Source organism: Benincasa hispida, chromosome 11, assembly GCF_027475165.1.
Source record: "Benincasa hispida cultivar pf3 chromosome 11, pf3_genome.v1.1, whole genome shotgun sequence".
Taxonomy (NCBI): domain Eukaryota; kingdom Viridiplantae; phylum Streptophyta; class Magnoliopsida; order Cucurbitales; family Cucurbitaceae; genus Benincasa; species Benincasa hispida.
In genome coordinates this window covers 82964853-82978285 of record NC_143488.1, presented here as the reverse complement: position 1 = coordinate 82978285, position 13433 = coordinate 82964853, and the positions used below count along the sequence as shown (strand labels likewise).

At 34.2% G+C, this 13433-nt stretch overlaps 2 protein-coding genes across 4 annotated transcripts; one reads left to right on the top strand and one right to left on the bottom strand.

The window, feature by feature from the left end:
• Window positions 1-1212: 1212 nt before the first annotated feature.
• Window positions 1213-6083, top strand: LOC120090931 (5-methyltetrahydropteroyltriglutamate--homocysteine methyltransferase 1). The gene is made up of 12 exons (XM_039048628.2): window positions 1213-1460; window positions 2022-2375; window positions 2483-2570; window positions 2906-3033; window positions 3121-3512; window positions 3632-3795; window positions 4120-4200; window positions 4292-4458; window positions 4548-4653; window positions 4766-5016; window positions 5132-5333; window positions 5426-6083. The coding sequence occupies exons 2-12, from the start codon at window positions 2026-2028 to the stop codon at window positions 5792-5794; spliced, it is 2298 nt and encodes a 765-aa protein (XP_038904556.1). The 5' UTR covers window positions 1213-1460; window positions 2022-2025; the 3' UTR covers window positions 5795-6083.
• Window positions 6084-7811: 1728 nt separating this feature from the next.
• LOC120090494 (putative E3 ubiquitin-protein ligase RHC1A) lies at window positions 7812-10946 on the bottom strand. Of its 3 annotated transcripts, none has more exons than XM_039048206.2 (2): window positions 10864-10946; window positions 7812-8943 (listed from the first exon to the last, which is right to left on the bottom strand). In XM_039048206.2, the coding sequence occupies exon 2, from the start codon at window positions 8927-8929 to the stop codon at window positions 8012-8014; it is 918 nt and encodes a 305-aa protein (XP_038904134.1). In that variant the 5' UTR covers window positions 8930-8943; window positions 10864-10946; the 3' UTR covers window positions 7812-8011. The 3 variants fall into 3 exon arrangements, with proteins under 3 accessions (XP_038904134.1, XP_038904133.1, XP_090163581.1); XM_039048205.2 differs by lacking the exon at window positions 10864-10946 and adding an exon at window positions 10174-10861; XM_090307455.1 differs by lacking the exon at window positions 10864-10946 and adding an exon at window positions 10178-10861.
• Window positions 10947-13433: the final 2487 nt, after the last annotated feature.

Below are 13433 nucleotides of genomic sequence, written 5' to 3'. Positions count from 1 at the left end.
AATTATAGAAAATTAATACAAAGGACTAAAATTAAAAATAGGTGAACACTCAAGAATAATAGTATAAATCTTAAAATATACACATCAAACAAAAACTAAATTTATAAGTTAAAGATAAAAATGTAACATTTTCGCATTAGGGATGATGAAAAGAAAAATGAACTCAAAACTGGGGGATTAATCTATTTTTAAATTTTGTAAACTTAATGATAGAAGTATAAAGTAGGATTTAAATCTTAAATGGTAGTTAAATGAATGGAAAATAATGTCAATGAAGTTTAATAAATTAAAATGTTTGAGTTAATTTAATTACAAATAAAAATTGCAATGAGATGCCACGTCAAGTCAAAATGTTCAGATTCAGACAAACCACCGCACTTCTCTCCGACACACAAAATCGTCGTGGCCACTCACTCCTCCTCACTTCCACATTACGCCTTTTCCCTTAAATCCCCTTCCCCACGCGCCACCTTCGCGCGTGTCATCTTCTCCTACTTCACATTTTAAATTACCTATTCATTTATGTCTAATTCATTCTTAATTTTTTCAATTTTATGTTTAATAGATCTATGATTTTTTTAATTTTGTATCTAATAGATCATTGAATTATTCAATATTTTTTAAAAAAATTACAAATATATGAAAAAAAAAGTAATTACTAATAGATGAGTTAATTTTTTAAAACAATTTCGAATGTATCAAAAAAATCATTAGACACAAAGTTAAAATTCAAAGGATCTATTATACACTTTTTAAACTTTATGGATTTACTGGATACCAAATTCAAGTTTAAAAACCTAATAGACAGTTTTGAAATAGATAAAAACTTTAAACTTGGAAGACTAAATTTGTAATCGAATATGGTTAAATGATTAAAAAATATGGTCCCTAAACTTTAATAGAAGAAACTATCTAATTCTTGATATTTATTTGGTAAAAATTTAGTTTTTATATTTTTATATTTATAATTTAGTCCTTGAAATACTTATTCAAAACAATATTTATTGCATGATGATTTAGCCTTTTTAAATTTTATAAAAGAATTAATTTATGATAAACTTATTAATGTAGATTTGTAAGAAATTTTATTAAACTTGGTCTTTAAAATTTAGAGACTAATCTTGTAATTTATAATATACACCTTAGCAACTCAGATTTTCTCGCTTTACCACTAAAACAAATAAAAACAATATTATTAAAAATAAAATAAATGAAATACACATTGGTTGTCTGTCTGTCACCGGCTACCATCCAATCTCCGGCTGTGACTTTCCGATATACCAGATCTGCCACGTCATCATTCCTGAGCTCTATAAATAAACTTCATTCCCCTTTCTTCCAACTCGCGCCTTCTCTCTTCTTTGTGGCTCCCCCATTATCGTCTCTTTCCCTATCTCTTATCTCTCGCATTCCTTTCTTTTTTCCGAGGGGAGCCTCTGTCGGTGTTCCATTTCCTCAAGGTTCGCTCCATTTTCTCTCATTTTCTGATTCTTCCCCATTGCTCTGTTTCTTTGAATTTCACTTTTTTCTCAATGTATGTTGGCATTGCTGTAATTTGGAATTCAGATCCACTGTTTTATGAACTTGTGTTGGTAATTAGGCATGAGCCCATTTCTGATTTGATCTTCCAATTGCTGTTTGAGGGTTGTTGGGAATTTACATGCTTACTCTGTTTTGTATGTCTATTTTAGTATTGTGGTATAGATCTGGTGGGGTTTTTGTTTTCTTGGAGACGTGTGTGTCTAGATCTGATGTTTTTTAATGGGGTATTTTCTATTTCAAGTATTAGATCTATCTGAGTCTGAATTGTTGGTTTATGTGAACTTTACTCATTGGATCTTTACTGCATATACTACCAACCCTTCGTTCTCAAGTCATTGGCTTGAATTTCGTATCACTCTATTAATTTAACATAGGGTTAGTAGTTTCTGTTGCTTATTGATTCTCAGATTTGGGCTTTGAGATTAGAGTAGTGTTGAGGATCTAATTGAAGTTATTTACGTCTGTGATCTCTTAAGCAGAACAATGGCATCTCACATCGTTGGATATCCTCGTATGGGTCCCAAGAGGGAGCTCAAGTTTGCTCTTGAATCATTTTGGGATGGGAAGACCACAGCAGAGGATTTGAAGAAGGTGGCTGCAGATCTGAGGTCATCTATCTGGAAACAGATGTCTGACGCAGGGATCAAGTACATCCCCAGCAACACTTTTTCATACTATGATCAGGTGCTTGACACCACTGCATTGCTTGGGGCTGTTCCTCCTAGATATGGCTGGACTGGTGGTGAGATTGGGTATGATACCTACTTCTCAATGGCTAGAGGAAATGCATCTGTGCCAGCTATGGAAATGACCAAGTGGTTTGACACAAACTAGTAAGTAACCACCTGGCCTTTTACTTATGGAAGGAAGATTCATTGTAAGTATGCATTGACAATGTTGTGAGACTAGTATAATTAATCTTGCCGATTCTATGGTGCAGCCACTTCATTGTCCCTGAGTTGGGACCAGAGGTGAAGTTCTCTTATGCTTCCCACAAGGCAGTGGATGAATACAAAGAAGCCAAAGCTGTAAGTTGTTGTTTTAATTATTTGCGTTGATTGTGCTTAAAGTTCATAACATAAGGTGTATAATACATTGGAAAATGGAAAACTGAAGATTTGATTGAGAATAGAGAATTTATATAATTAAAGTTATTGGAAATAGGCCTTGAATCCCTATCACATGGAATGAGATTTCGGTATATCATTTTCAAAAACAGATTTCATTGTATTATGTATTTACATGTCGACATGCTTTAATGGTTTGAATAAGCCTATACCTTATATAGCTATGTACATTTGGAAATCTGATTTAGACATAAAAACCTAGTAATTGAGGTAAAAAAATGTTTTTGATTATGCAGCTTGGAGTAGACACTGTTCCAGTTCTTGTTGGTCCCGTGTCATACTTGTTGCTCTCTAAACCTGCAAAGGGTGTTGACAAGACCTTCGCCCTCCTCTCGCTTCTCGACAAGATCCTTCCCGTCTACAAGTAAAGAATCGACACTCTATCAAGATGTTCCAAAGTGTTCCTATAATGATTCCCTTTTTCACATTTTAATGGTGGATAACTTTTCAGGGAGGTTATTTCTGATCTTAAAGCGGCAGGTGCTACTTGGATTCAGTTTGATGAGCCTACATTAGTGTTGGATCTTGATTCTGACAAATTGAAGGCCTTCTCTGATGCATATGCTGAACTAGAATCAACTCTCTCTGGCTTGAATGTTCTTGTTGAGACATACTTTGCTGATGTCCCTGCTGAGGCATACAAGACCCTTACTTCTTTGAAGGGTGTCACTGCCTATGGATTTGATTTGGTTCGTGGAACTAAGACACTTGATTTGATTAAGGGTGATTTCCCCAAGGGAAAATACCTTTTTGCTGGACTAGTTGATGGAAGGAACATTTGGGCCAATGATCTTGCTGCTTCAGTTAGCACATTGGAGGAACTGGCTGCCATTGTGGGTAAAGGTGATATTCTTTTGCTTACATTTGTATTACTATCTTGGTTTGTGGTGCTTAATTTCATCATTACTATTTGAGAGTCCATTTTTACTCATTCCATCTTTGTCCGAAAAAAAAATATGCAGATAATCTTGTTGTCTCCACCTCCTGCTCACTTCTTCACACTGCTGTTGACCTTGTCAATGAAACCAAGTTGGACAATGAAATCAAATCATGGCTAGCTTTTGCTGCTCAAAAGATTGTTGAAGTTAATGCATTGGCAAAGGCCTTGGCTGGTCAAAAGGATGAGGTATATTCTTGATTCTGATGAAATTCATCTATGGAAGGTGTAATCTATCTTTTTAGGCCTTGATATCTAACCTTTTGTGTTGTGGTTTCTTAATTATAATCAGCCAATAATCGGTAATTGTTCACATCCATATTATGATCAAAATACTATTTCCCAGTAAAGTGATTTTAATTCTATCTAACTTGCGTAATTTTTAAACAGAACCACAATGTTGTGGCCATTAAGGTTGCTAACTTAGATTATTTCTTGAACATTCTTCCTTGGTACTAACCTTTATGAAATTGATGAGCATAAACTCATAAGCTTATTGGGGTTTTTTTTCAGGCATTCTTTGCTGCTAACGCTGAAGCTCATGCTTCAAGGAAGTCATCCCCAAGGGTGACCAATGAGGCTGTTCAGAAAGCGGTGCGTACATCCATTTCTTATCTTTTAAGGTGTTTAACTGTCTGTTGGTAGGGATTGCATTAACTGATGAATAGCTTTTTTGATTGTGCAGGCTGCTGCTTTGAAGGGCTCTGATCACCGCCGTGCAACAAATGTTAGCGCTAGACTCGATGCTCAACAGAAGAAGCTTAATCTTCCAATCCTTCCAACCACCACCATTGGCTCCTTCCCTCAAACTGTTGAACTCAGGAGGGTTCGTCGTGAATACAAAGCTAACAAGTGAGTAAAAATTAATACCAGCTTTTCTTGAAGATCAAAAATACTTTAATCCTGTTTCTAATTATTGCATCTTTTTTACCATTCTTTAGGATCTCTGAGGAGGAATATGTGAAGGCTATCAAGGAGGAAATTAGCAAGGTTGTCAAGCTCCAAGAAGAGCTTGACATTGATGTCTTGGTTCATGGAGAGCCTGAGGTGAGTATTTGGAGCCTGTTTAGGAGAAAATCAAGAGCTTGTTTTTGTCGAGGGAGGTCGGAGTACTGTTTCCTCATTTTTCCCCTTCTAATGAATCTTATCCTCACTGCAGAGAAACGATATGGTTGAATACTTTGGGGAGCAGCTGTCAGGTTTTGCATTCACCGTCAATGGTTGGGTGCAATCATATGGATCTCGTTGTGTGAAGCCTCCAATCATCTACGGTGACGTGAGCCGCCCGAAAGCCATGACTGTCTTCTGGTCTACCATGGCTCAGAGCATGACAGCCCGCCCAATGAAGGGAATGCTCACAGGGCCCGTCACCATTCTCAACTGGTCCTTTGTTAGAGTTGACCAGCCAAGGTAACAGAAAATAATGCTTCCACACGCTTAAGCTGAAAGAAACTACTGTAGTTGTTTTTCCCCCCTTTCATAATACCCTAATTTATGCCTAATGCTTCTGGTGTATGCCTTCTAGGTTCGAAACATGCTATCAGATTGCTTTGGCCATCAAGGATGAGGTCGAGGATCTTGAGAAGGCTGGCATTAATGTCATCCAAATTGATGAGGCTGCTTTAAGAGAAGGATTACCTCTTAGGAAGTCTGAGCATGCTTTCTACTTGGATTGGTCTGTTCACTCTTTCCGTATCACAAACTGTGGTGTCCAAGACACAACTCAGGTTCACCTCACTAACCACTGGGATTTTATTTTCATTACCCTTTTAACAGTTCATAATATGTTCAATTCGCCTAATATTCCATTACTCAACAGATTCACACTCACATGTGCTACTCCAACTTCAACGACATCATCCAATCCATCATTGATATGGATGCTGATGTGATCACGATTGAGAACTCTCGCTCCGACGAAAAGCTCTTGTCAGTTTTCCGCGAGGGAGTGAAGTATGGTGCTGGAATTGGGCCCGGTGTGTACGATATTCACTCCCCCAGAATACCATCAACCGAAGAGATCGCAGACCGGATCAACAAAATGCTTGCAGTGCTCGAAACCAACATCTTATGGGTCAATCCAGATTGTGGTCTCAAAACTCGCAAGTATGCCGAGGTGAATCCTGCTCTCAAGAACATGGTTGCTGCTGCAAAGCTCCTCCGAACTCAACTTGCCAGTGCCAACTGAATCAGTTGATGAGTTTTATGAAAGATTGAAGCACCTTTTATCCTTCCCTTATTCGAGATATCCAGAAAGAAATATGTCTGTTTGTTCTCCAATAACTGAGTAGCCGACATATTTAGTAGTTGTAGTTCCTCTTTTGAGCATTTTTTTCTTCTTACAAAGATTTGCTTTTGATATATTGGTTTTGCTTTGAAGTTGTAGTGAGCTTTGTTCGTTCTTTTTTCAAGAGGCACCACACTGTGATCTGTATCCAAGTGAAATGAAAAGAAGACAGCATTCCCAGTTTGTGCAATTGTTTATGGACTTTGTTTTCTAAAATCATATGAAATTTTATGCTAATACTCCCTCGATTGTAATACAATTACTAATGGTGTTTTCCTAGTATTTTCCTTCTTAAATTCTCGATTTTTCACTTTGAACGCTGCCCTGCCCCTCCATTGAAGACGTTATGTCTTCTCATATCCATTACCAAGGCCCCTAGATTTTCCTTTTAGACGTTATGGTTGAAGAGCGTTGATGTAAATGGTAGGGGATTTTGGTTTGGCATTGGAGCTTCATTGGGGGAGAGTACTCCCACTCTCAGGTTTGTTTTCTAAACCCTTAATTGGTCGATGATGACTACAATTCCATTCCAACCCCAATATGATATTTTTTTTTTTTTGGTTTTCTGAATAATTTTTTATTATGTTCTAACATTTTTCATCAACTATGTGTTTACTTCATGCATGCTGATTTGCATTCCGTTTATATACCATGAATTACTAGAAGTTTCTACCACATCATCTGTTTCATTATGTTCTTATTTACACGTCTCTACTTTTTATAAATTTTTTATTATGATAAATTTGGATACTATGTTCTTTGGTACTACTATAAATTAGAACTTAAACCTAGTTTGATGAACTAAGGGTAAAAATGGGATTAGTTAGAGGTAAAAGTGTAAAATTTTGAAACCTACGCGCCAAGAAACTAAATTCAGAATTTAGGGACTAAAAAGTTATTTTTCCTTTAAATTTTGATAGATAAATATGTTCATTCAACTTCCTTTTTTGTTTTGTTTTGTTTTTTTTTTTTTCTTTTTTCCATTCAATATAAGATATAAGGACTTGAACTTTTAAACTCGAGGATAACATATCAAGTATCACTAAACTATGGCCACTTTAGACCGGTCCTTAAAGCTTTTAACTAGCTAGGTAAAGTATTAATATCTTAAAAAAGTTCAATTTTCAAATTTGCTTTATATTTGGAAGTTCATCTGGTTAACAATTTCAACATACTTGAAGGTCAAGAGAACTTCAACAATGAAGTCCATCCCTTTGTTGATGACATTTTAACTTTTTATCGACAAGGCATTGTTTTAGACTTCTCCTTCTGTTAAAAAATATGCAATTCCACTGCTCACATTCTAGCTTGTAATGGTTAGCAAACCAACATCTAAGGCTAGCTTAAAAATCACCCCATAGATCAATGTTGCTGTGACTAGTGACTTGATCTCTTAGTTTCTTATTATTCTTCACATTACTCAAAATAATAATAATAATACTAATAAAATAATAAAATGATTATACTTTTTAAAAGTTGTAGTTGTACCACTTATTAGTAACCTTTTAAAGTACCAGAACCAAACTGTTATACTTGTACAAGTATAAGAACTAACATAATCTCAAACGTTTGTTTGACCAAATTTGTAATTTTAACTTTTATCTTTTTTTCTTCCATTGCTATCATCCTTTGCCTAAATATACATCTGTAACTTTCTCTTCTCTCATCACTGTTTTTTCCTCTCTATCTCGAAAGCATTCTTAAATGCTAAAATATGTTGCTATCCTCTACTTTTAGAAAAGCATGTTCAGAAAATGCTGAACATTGACAGTTTGACCATGGATGTACAATGGAAAACATGGTCAATTTCAATTTGAGTAGAGACTAGAGTAGCCAGTTTTGCACCTTTTAACTTCCATTTGAAGAAGATGCAGCAATGCTCACTTGAACAGACAGATTTCCGGATCGCCTGCAACTCTAGAACCAAACACCATGCTAATATATATATGAAGAATATACAAACTCCAGCAACATCGATAAGGCATAGAAAAATGTCATCTACATCACACAGGAAGTCCATTATTATCCATTATACAAAGGAGTGGACTGCAGGGGGTTGAACTATTTTCATCATGCTAAATAACAATCACAAACTGGTGCAAATAAGTTTAGTTGATGCTAGTCGAAAGGCCATCCGTAATACCCTGTTTGGTGTTGGTTGCTCTCATGTAGGGCTGGTGAGCTGCTTCCTGTGGTAGCACCATGATTAGAGTTTGAACTTGATGCTCGGAATGGCCAAATACTTGTAAATGGATTCCTCCTTCCTTGACTCGTCCTACTATTCTCCCTGTCTCGGCTATTTCGACTAGAATTGTTGCTTCCAGACGAGCTATGGCTACTAACCGATCCTTGTGCAGGCAGTTCTTGGCGGCAAACAGGGCAGGAGTTGTGCTGGACTAGCCAGGGAACAATACAATCTGAATGATACATATGATCACATGGCATTTGCCTTGCTTCAGAACCTAATTCAAATTTATCTTGGCAAACAGGACAGTGTGAATTGGAACGGATGTGTCTTTGCGTGATTTTAACAACAGGCATTGCATCAATTGAAGATCTAGATGCTGGGGGTGGCCCTCGCCGATCGTTTGCTGAAAGCTGTTCGAACAATTCTTCAAGTCCAGGACCAATAAAATAATCACCACCATTGCTCCTACTCACACCAATTCCAGGAACCCCATTAAAAAACGCTTCAAACCCACCATGTCCAGACATTCTGACAGGAATTTGGCCACCAAAGATCAACCAAGGGCCAAATCCTGGACCATGATCTGGAATTGACTCCAACCTTCCCCTCATATCATTTCTGTCTACCATTCGTTGCCTCATAAAGTTTGAGAAAAGCTCCAAGAGTCCGAGCCTGCGATTTTGGTATTCATTACCACTGGCTTCAAATAAATCAAAGGGACTTCTTTCCATCATTTCATCGAGTTCTTGAACAAATCCTCCATTACAGCTAGGGCAAATCATGTCTCGCCCACGAAGTCGAACTGGCTGTTCACATCTGTAACACCAATGGGTGTTTCCAGTCGACATCCTTCCTCTCTTCCCTGCAAGTCTCAACCGTGAAATACCTCATTCTTTAAGTATTCAACCATTAGCTCACTAAAATATAGATATCTCGCCATTGTCAAATTCAATAATATTGAGGCTGAGTTAGTGCTCAGCTGACTAAGAACACACAATAGCATTGGGTGACTTTCATCTTTTTATTTCCGGATTTAATTAATCAGCACAAACTAAATACTTTCACATCACATGCAGATGTTTCGTTTACGACAAGTTGCAAGAAGATTGAGAAACGTAATCTGAAATAACAAATTCCAAATAAGATCAAACTATGAAGGGAGTAAACAAGTTTCGAACCCATGACTACCGAGTCCAAAGGTGCTCCCTTGTGTCCCCTCTAGCCAACGAACCAATGAGCTATTTCTAGAATATGATCAAACTAGCAATGAGTACAACCAAAATATTGTAACCCCTTTAGTGAACCTTTCCATACCAACTTCTAGGATACCAGTTTAGGCCATATAGGAATTTCCTAAGAACAGTCTTCAGGTTTGCTATCCTCTATCTCAAGACCCATGTAAACTTCTTTTTTGAGGCTGCCCCTTTTTGCATCAAGTTAATGGAAATTCAAATATTGGGTTATAGCCTTATAGTAACAGGAATAGATAAGAATACATGAATGGTATTTCTATTTCATTTAACTATAAGGCCAAATATTTCTTGATAAAATCAATTACGGTTAGTGTCTAATTATGAACAGTCTCTTGATCAACAATTTAAGGTGGTCCTGAAAACTAGTCATTACTATTCTCTTCTTGAGCATCAGTGTTATTGAAAAACGTTGTTAGAATGTCACATCCATGGCTAGGTAACATTCCCTCATTGTCGCACTTGTAGCTCTTTTGATTATTAGCATAGTCAAAAGGGATGCATTTCAAACATTTCAAATCCAAATTGCTTCTAATTTGATCATGAAAACGTAAAAGATGATGTATATCCACATATCTTGGGACAAATACTTTTCGGGTTAAAACTTTAGAAGGGCTTGAAGAAGCATTTGGAAGTTCAACGTGTGAGACTGCATCCTATATTGAATGGATAGACTAGTGTAAGAACGATTTCACCTCAAAAATGTTTTGAAACATTAGACTAATAGTCCATAAAATACAATCGAGCCCTAGCAAATGTCGAATTTTCCATTCAATAATTCCAAGTATCAGTGCAAGAAAGAAGTTAGACAAACAATGCACACACTTCACTAAGAAAACCACCTACGTAGGTCTTGAAACAACCTCCGGCATCATCAATTTGGATCTTGCCGCCTTGTGTGCACCCGAACCAGGTTCGAATTATCATTTTGGATCTTAGTTGTTAAATCGCCAATCAATCCAAACATTTAAGCTGACAATTTAATTATATCAATACTTCAACACTTCTCTACTTGTAGGGTAGGAAACTTGTAGAAAGCCCAAGTTGGAGAAATCAATATTAATTGAGAAGAAAACGAGAATACAAGAGTTCAAATTGAAAACTAAATCACCCCATCAATCCAAAGGCTTAGGTCCATTAAATTGAACTGGGTTTGTAACATAAGAGATACAGATCTATCCTAGATCCAGTGACATTCTTCAAGCATGGAAATAGCACTATCAAACTCCAAAAGTTGGAACAACTTAAGGAATCAGGTTTTCCCACTTCGACACAATGAAGTTAGTTGACACAACATGAAGTCAAATGAAAGAAGAAGAAAAAAGAATGAAAATCAGAAATTAAGACGAAATTCAACATAAATTGGCAAGCATTGGCGACGATTAGAGAACAATGAAATGAAAAATATAGAGCAAAAGGACACCCATCAGATAAAACATTGAAAAGGGGCAATGAAGAATCGAGAAAACATGAAAAGGGAAGCAGAGAAAGCAGGCAATGGAAGGGCAGAAAATAGGGAAAAAAGAGCGCACCTTTGTGAATGTGAAGCAGCGGAGAAGAAGATGGGAAAGGAACCCTAAAGAATAAAGATGGAGAGAGCGAGTGGGTGAGACTGAGACTAAAAAACAAAATGGAATTTATTTCCAAATTTATATCACTTCGTAATCATTTTATTTTTTATTTTTATTCTTACTTTATTATACACTTTTCGTAAATTTTTATTCTTACTTTATTATACACTTTTCGTAAACTTTTATTCTTACCTTATTATACACTTTTTGCATGTGGTTTAAAAAAATCAAGCTAAATTTTAAAAATTAAAAAAAATACTTTTTGATTTTATCTTTTAAATTTAATTAAAAATTCAATATTATAATTAAGAAAAATAGATAAAATTTGTTAAATTTTTTTAAAAAAATAAACAACAAAAATGGACCTTAGTTTTTTGTTTCGTTTTTGCGTAGACATGAAGCTGGACTTTCGATAAATCCAACGCTTACTGTATTTGACCGACACGTTTTTTCATTACAAAACTTTCCCATGTTTAATAACTTTTTTAATTTTACTTTTCAGTTTTTTTAATTTACTCTCTTTTTCTTTTTCTTTTTTCTTTTTTTTTTAAAAAAAAAATTTATACCATGATTTTTATATTATAAATATTATAAAAGTAGATGTCATGATTAATTTTCGTGTCAAAAAAATATCTAATATTATTGTAGTATAGAAAATTCTTCATACTATCCCAATTCATTACTTGCCACAATAATAGTACTTAAGAATTATGAAAATAACGAAATAAATAATTAATAAACTAATAAATCATTTAATAATGTGTTAAGTAATGAATGGAAGGAGTTGGATACTATGATAATATATTAGATTTTTTCTGTCATAAAAGATCAAATGTCATTCTCCTATTGCTTCACGTGTCTTTAAGTGCAAATTATCCTACATGTCCTTAGTGTTCGAGTAGTTTTACATCTAGTTACAAAATTGCTTATAAATAGTGATTTTTTTTTGCAAAAATTGTAGAGATGTAATTGGTGAGAAAGTTTCAAAGAAATACCTAATTTTATTTACTTTGAATTTTCATAATTTTCACTCTTTATTTATTTTATTTTCAAATATTATAATTTATCAGTATTCATGTTTTCATGGTACCTCCTTTTACTCCTCAATTTTACAATATCTTGCTATTCTTTTAAAGAAATAATTGGTTTTTTAGTCAAATTGTAACTTGTTTTTTTTTTCTAGTTTATCAAATTAGTTTGGCATTTATAAAACATAAGTGAAAAATGAATAACAAAATAAAGAAACTTATAATTATAGGTGGAAGTAGTACTTATGAGTTTAATTTTAAAAAATCAAATGATTATTAAATAAAGTCTCAGTTTTTTTCCATTTTTATTGGCTAAGTTATAGAAAATAGTCATGAATTTTGTATTTTGTTTTAAAAAAACACTTTTCAACTTTAAAAGTTCCATTAATACCCTTAAATTTTAAAAAAATATTAAAAATACTTTTTAACGTAGTTTTTAACTTAAATCATTAGTATTTTGTTTAAAAAATACTCCTAATGTTTAAAAGTTTCATTAATACTATTAACCTAAAAAAAAGTTTAAAACAGTTAGGAAAATATGAACAATAATCCAAATATGAGTTTGAGGTTAAGTATGAATGAAAATCGTTGATCATACTCTATTCTTCCATATATTAAAAAGTATTGTTATATAGAAACGTACAATATCAATCTTTTTATTATGTAAATGTAAAAAATAATAAGAATGGGAATGGGGTGGATATGGCATAAAGAAATATTATTCTCTATTCCTATCCCCTAGATTAGAATCATTGCACTAAAAAAATATCATCAAGACACTATTCTAAGATTTCTAGTGAGTTGTCTTTCGATATTTTTGGATTGCATGATCAAAGCATTATTTTATTATTATTATTGATCATTTATTTATTTTATAGATTGAAGTTGATTGATCCTTTGGCTTTCCGAAAAATAGGGAAAAAAAAAGATTCTCAATGACTATGTAAATGAAAAGTTTGTAAGCCCTCTTTCAAAATTTGTGACTTCATGAAAATACTTTCGACTACTTGTAAATAGTCATTTACTTGCAATTTTTGTAAAAAAAAAAAAAAAATGAAAATTAAAGTCTTATTACTTATTAGACACAAATAGATTTAGAAACTTATAAGACACTTTTAAAAGTTTAGAAATCAAATAGACACGGACTTATATGAAGGTAGGTAACATGTTCTAAATTTTAACCTAACAAAATGCTATGAATTTGTCTTCAAAGAAGTGCAACTTTAGATACAAAAGGCTAGAGATAAACAACTTAAAAATCTGCCCAAGCTAGGTGAAATCCATATTTTGAGGTAAAAGAAGATGAACTAACCTTATTTAAGTCTTTGTCTTGGCCAAAGCCACCTTAACATACCAAAGTTTGATCTTTATTACAATTCAAAATGAACTTACTTTCTACCGAGCAATTGTAAATATAACAATCAAGTCCAAAATCACATTGGAAAAGAATTTGTAGATATAGCAAAATTTAGATCCTGTTCTCGGAATCTATCAATAATAGAT

Coding starts and splice junctions, on each gene's coding strand:
- LOC120090931 (XM_039048628.2), top strand. CDS start 2,026: ATGGCATCTCACATCGTTGGATATCCTCGTATGGGTCCCAAGAGGGAG. Junction 3,034..3,120: donor AAGATCCTTCCCGTCTACAA/GTAAAGAATCGA, acceptor ATAACTTTTCAG/GGAGGTTATTTCTGATCTTA. Junction 4,654..4,765: donor TGGTTCATGGAGAGCCTGAG/GTGAGTATTTGG, acceptor TCCTCACTGCAG/AGAAACGATATGGTTGAATA.
- LOC120090494 (XM_039048205.2), bottom strand. CDS start 10,258: ATGATAATTCGAACCTGGTTCGGGTGCACACAAGGCGGCAAGATCCAA. Junction 8,944..10,173: donor TTGTTTCAAGACCTACGTAG/GTGGTTTTCTTA, acceptor TGAGACTTGCAG/GGAAGAGAGGAAGGATGTCG.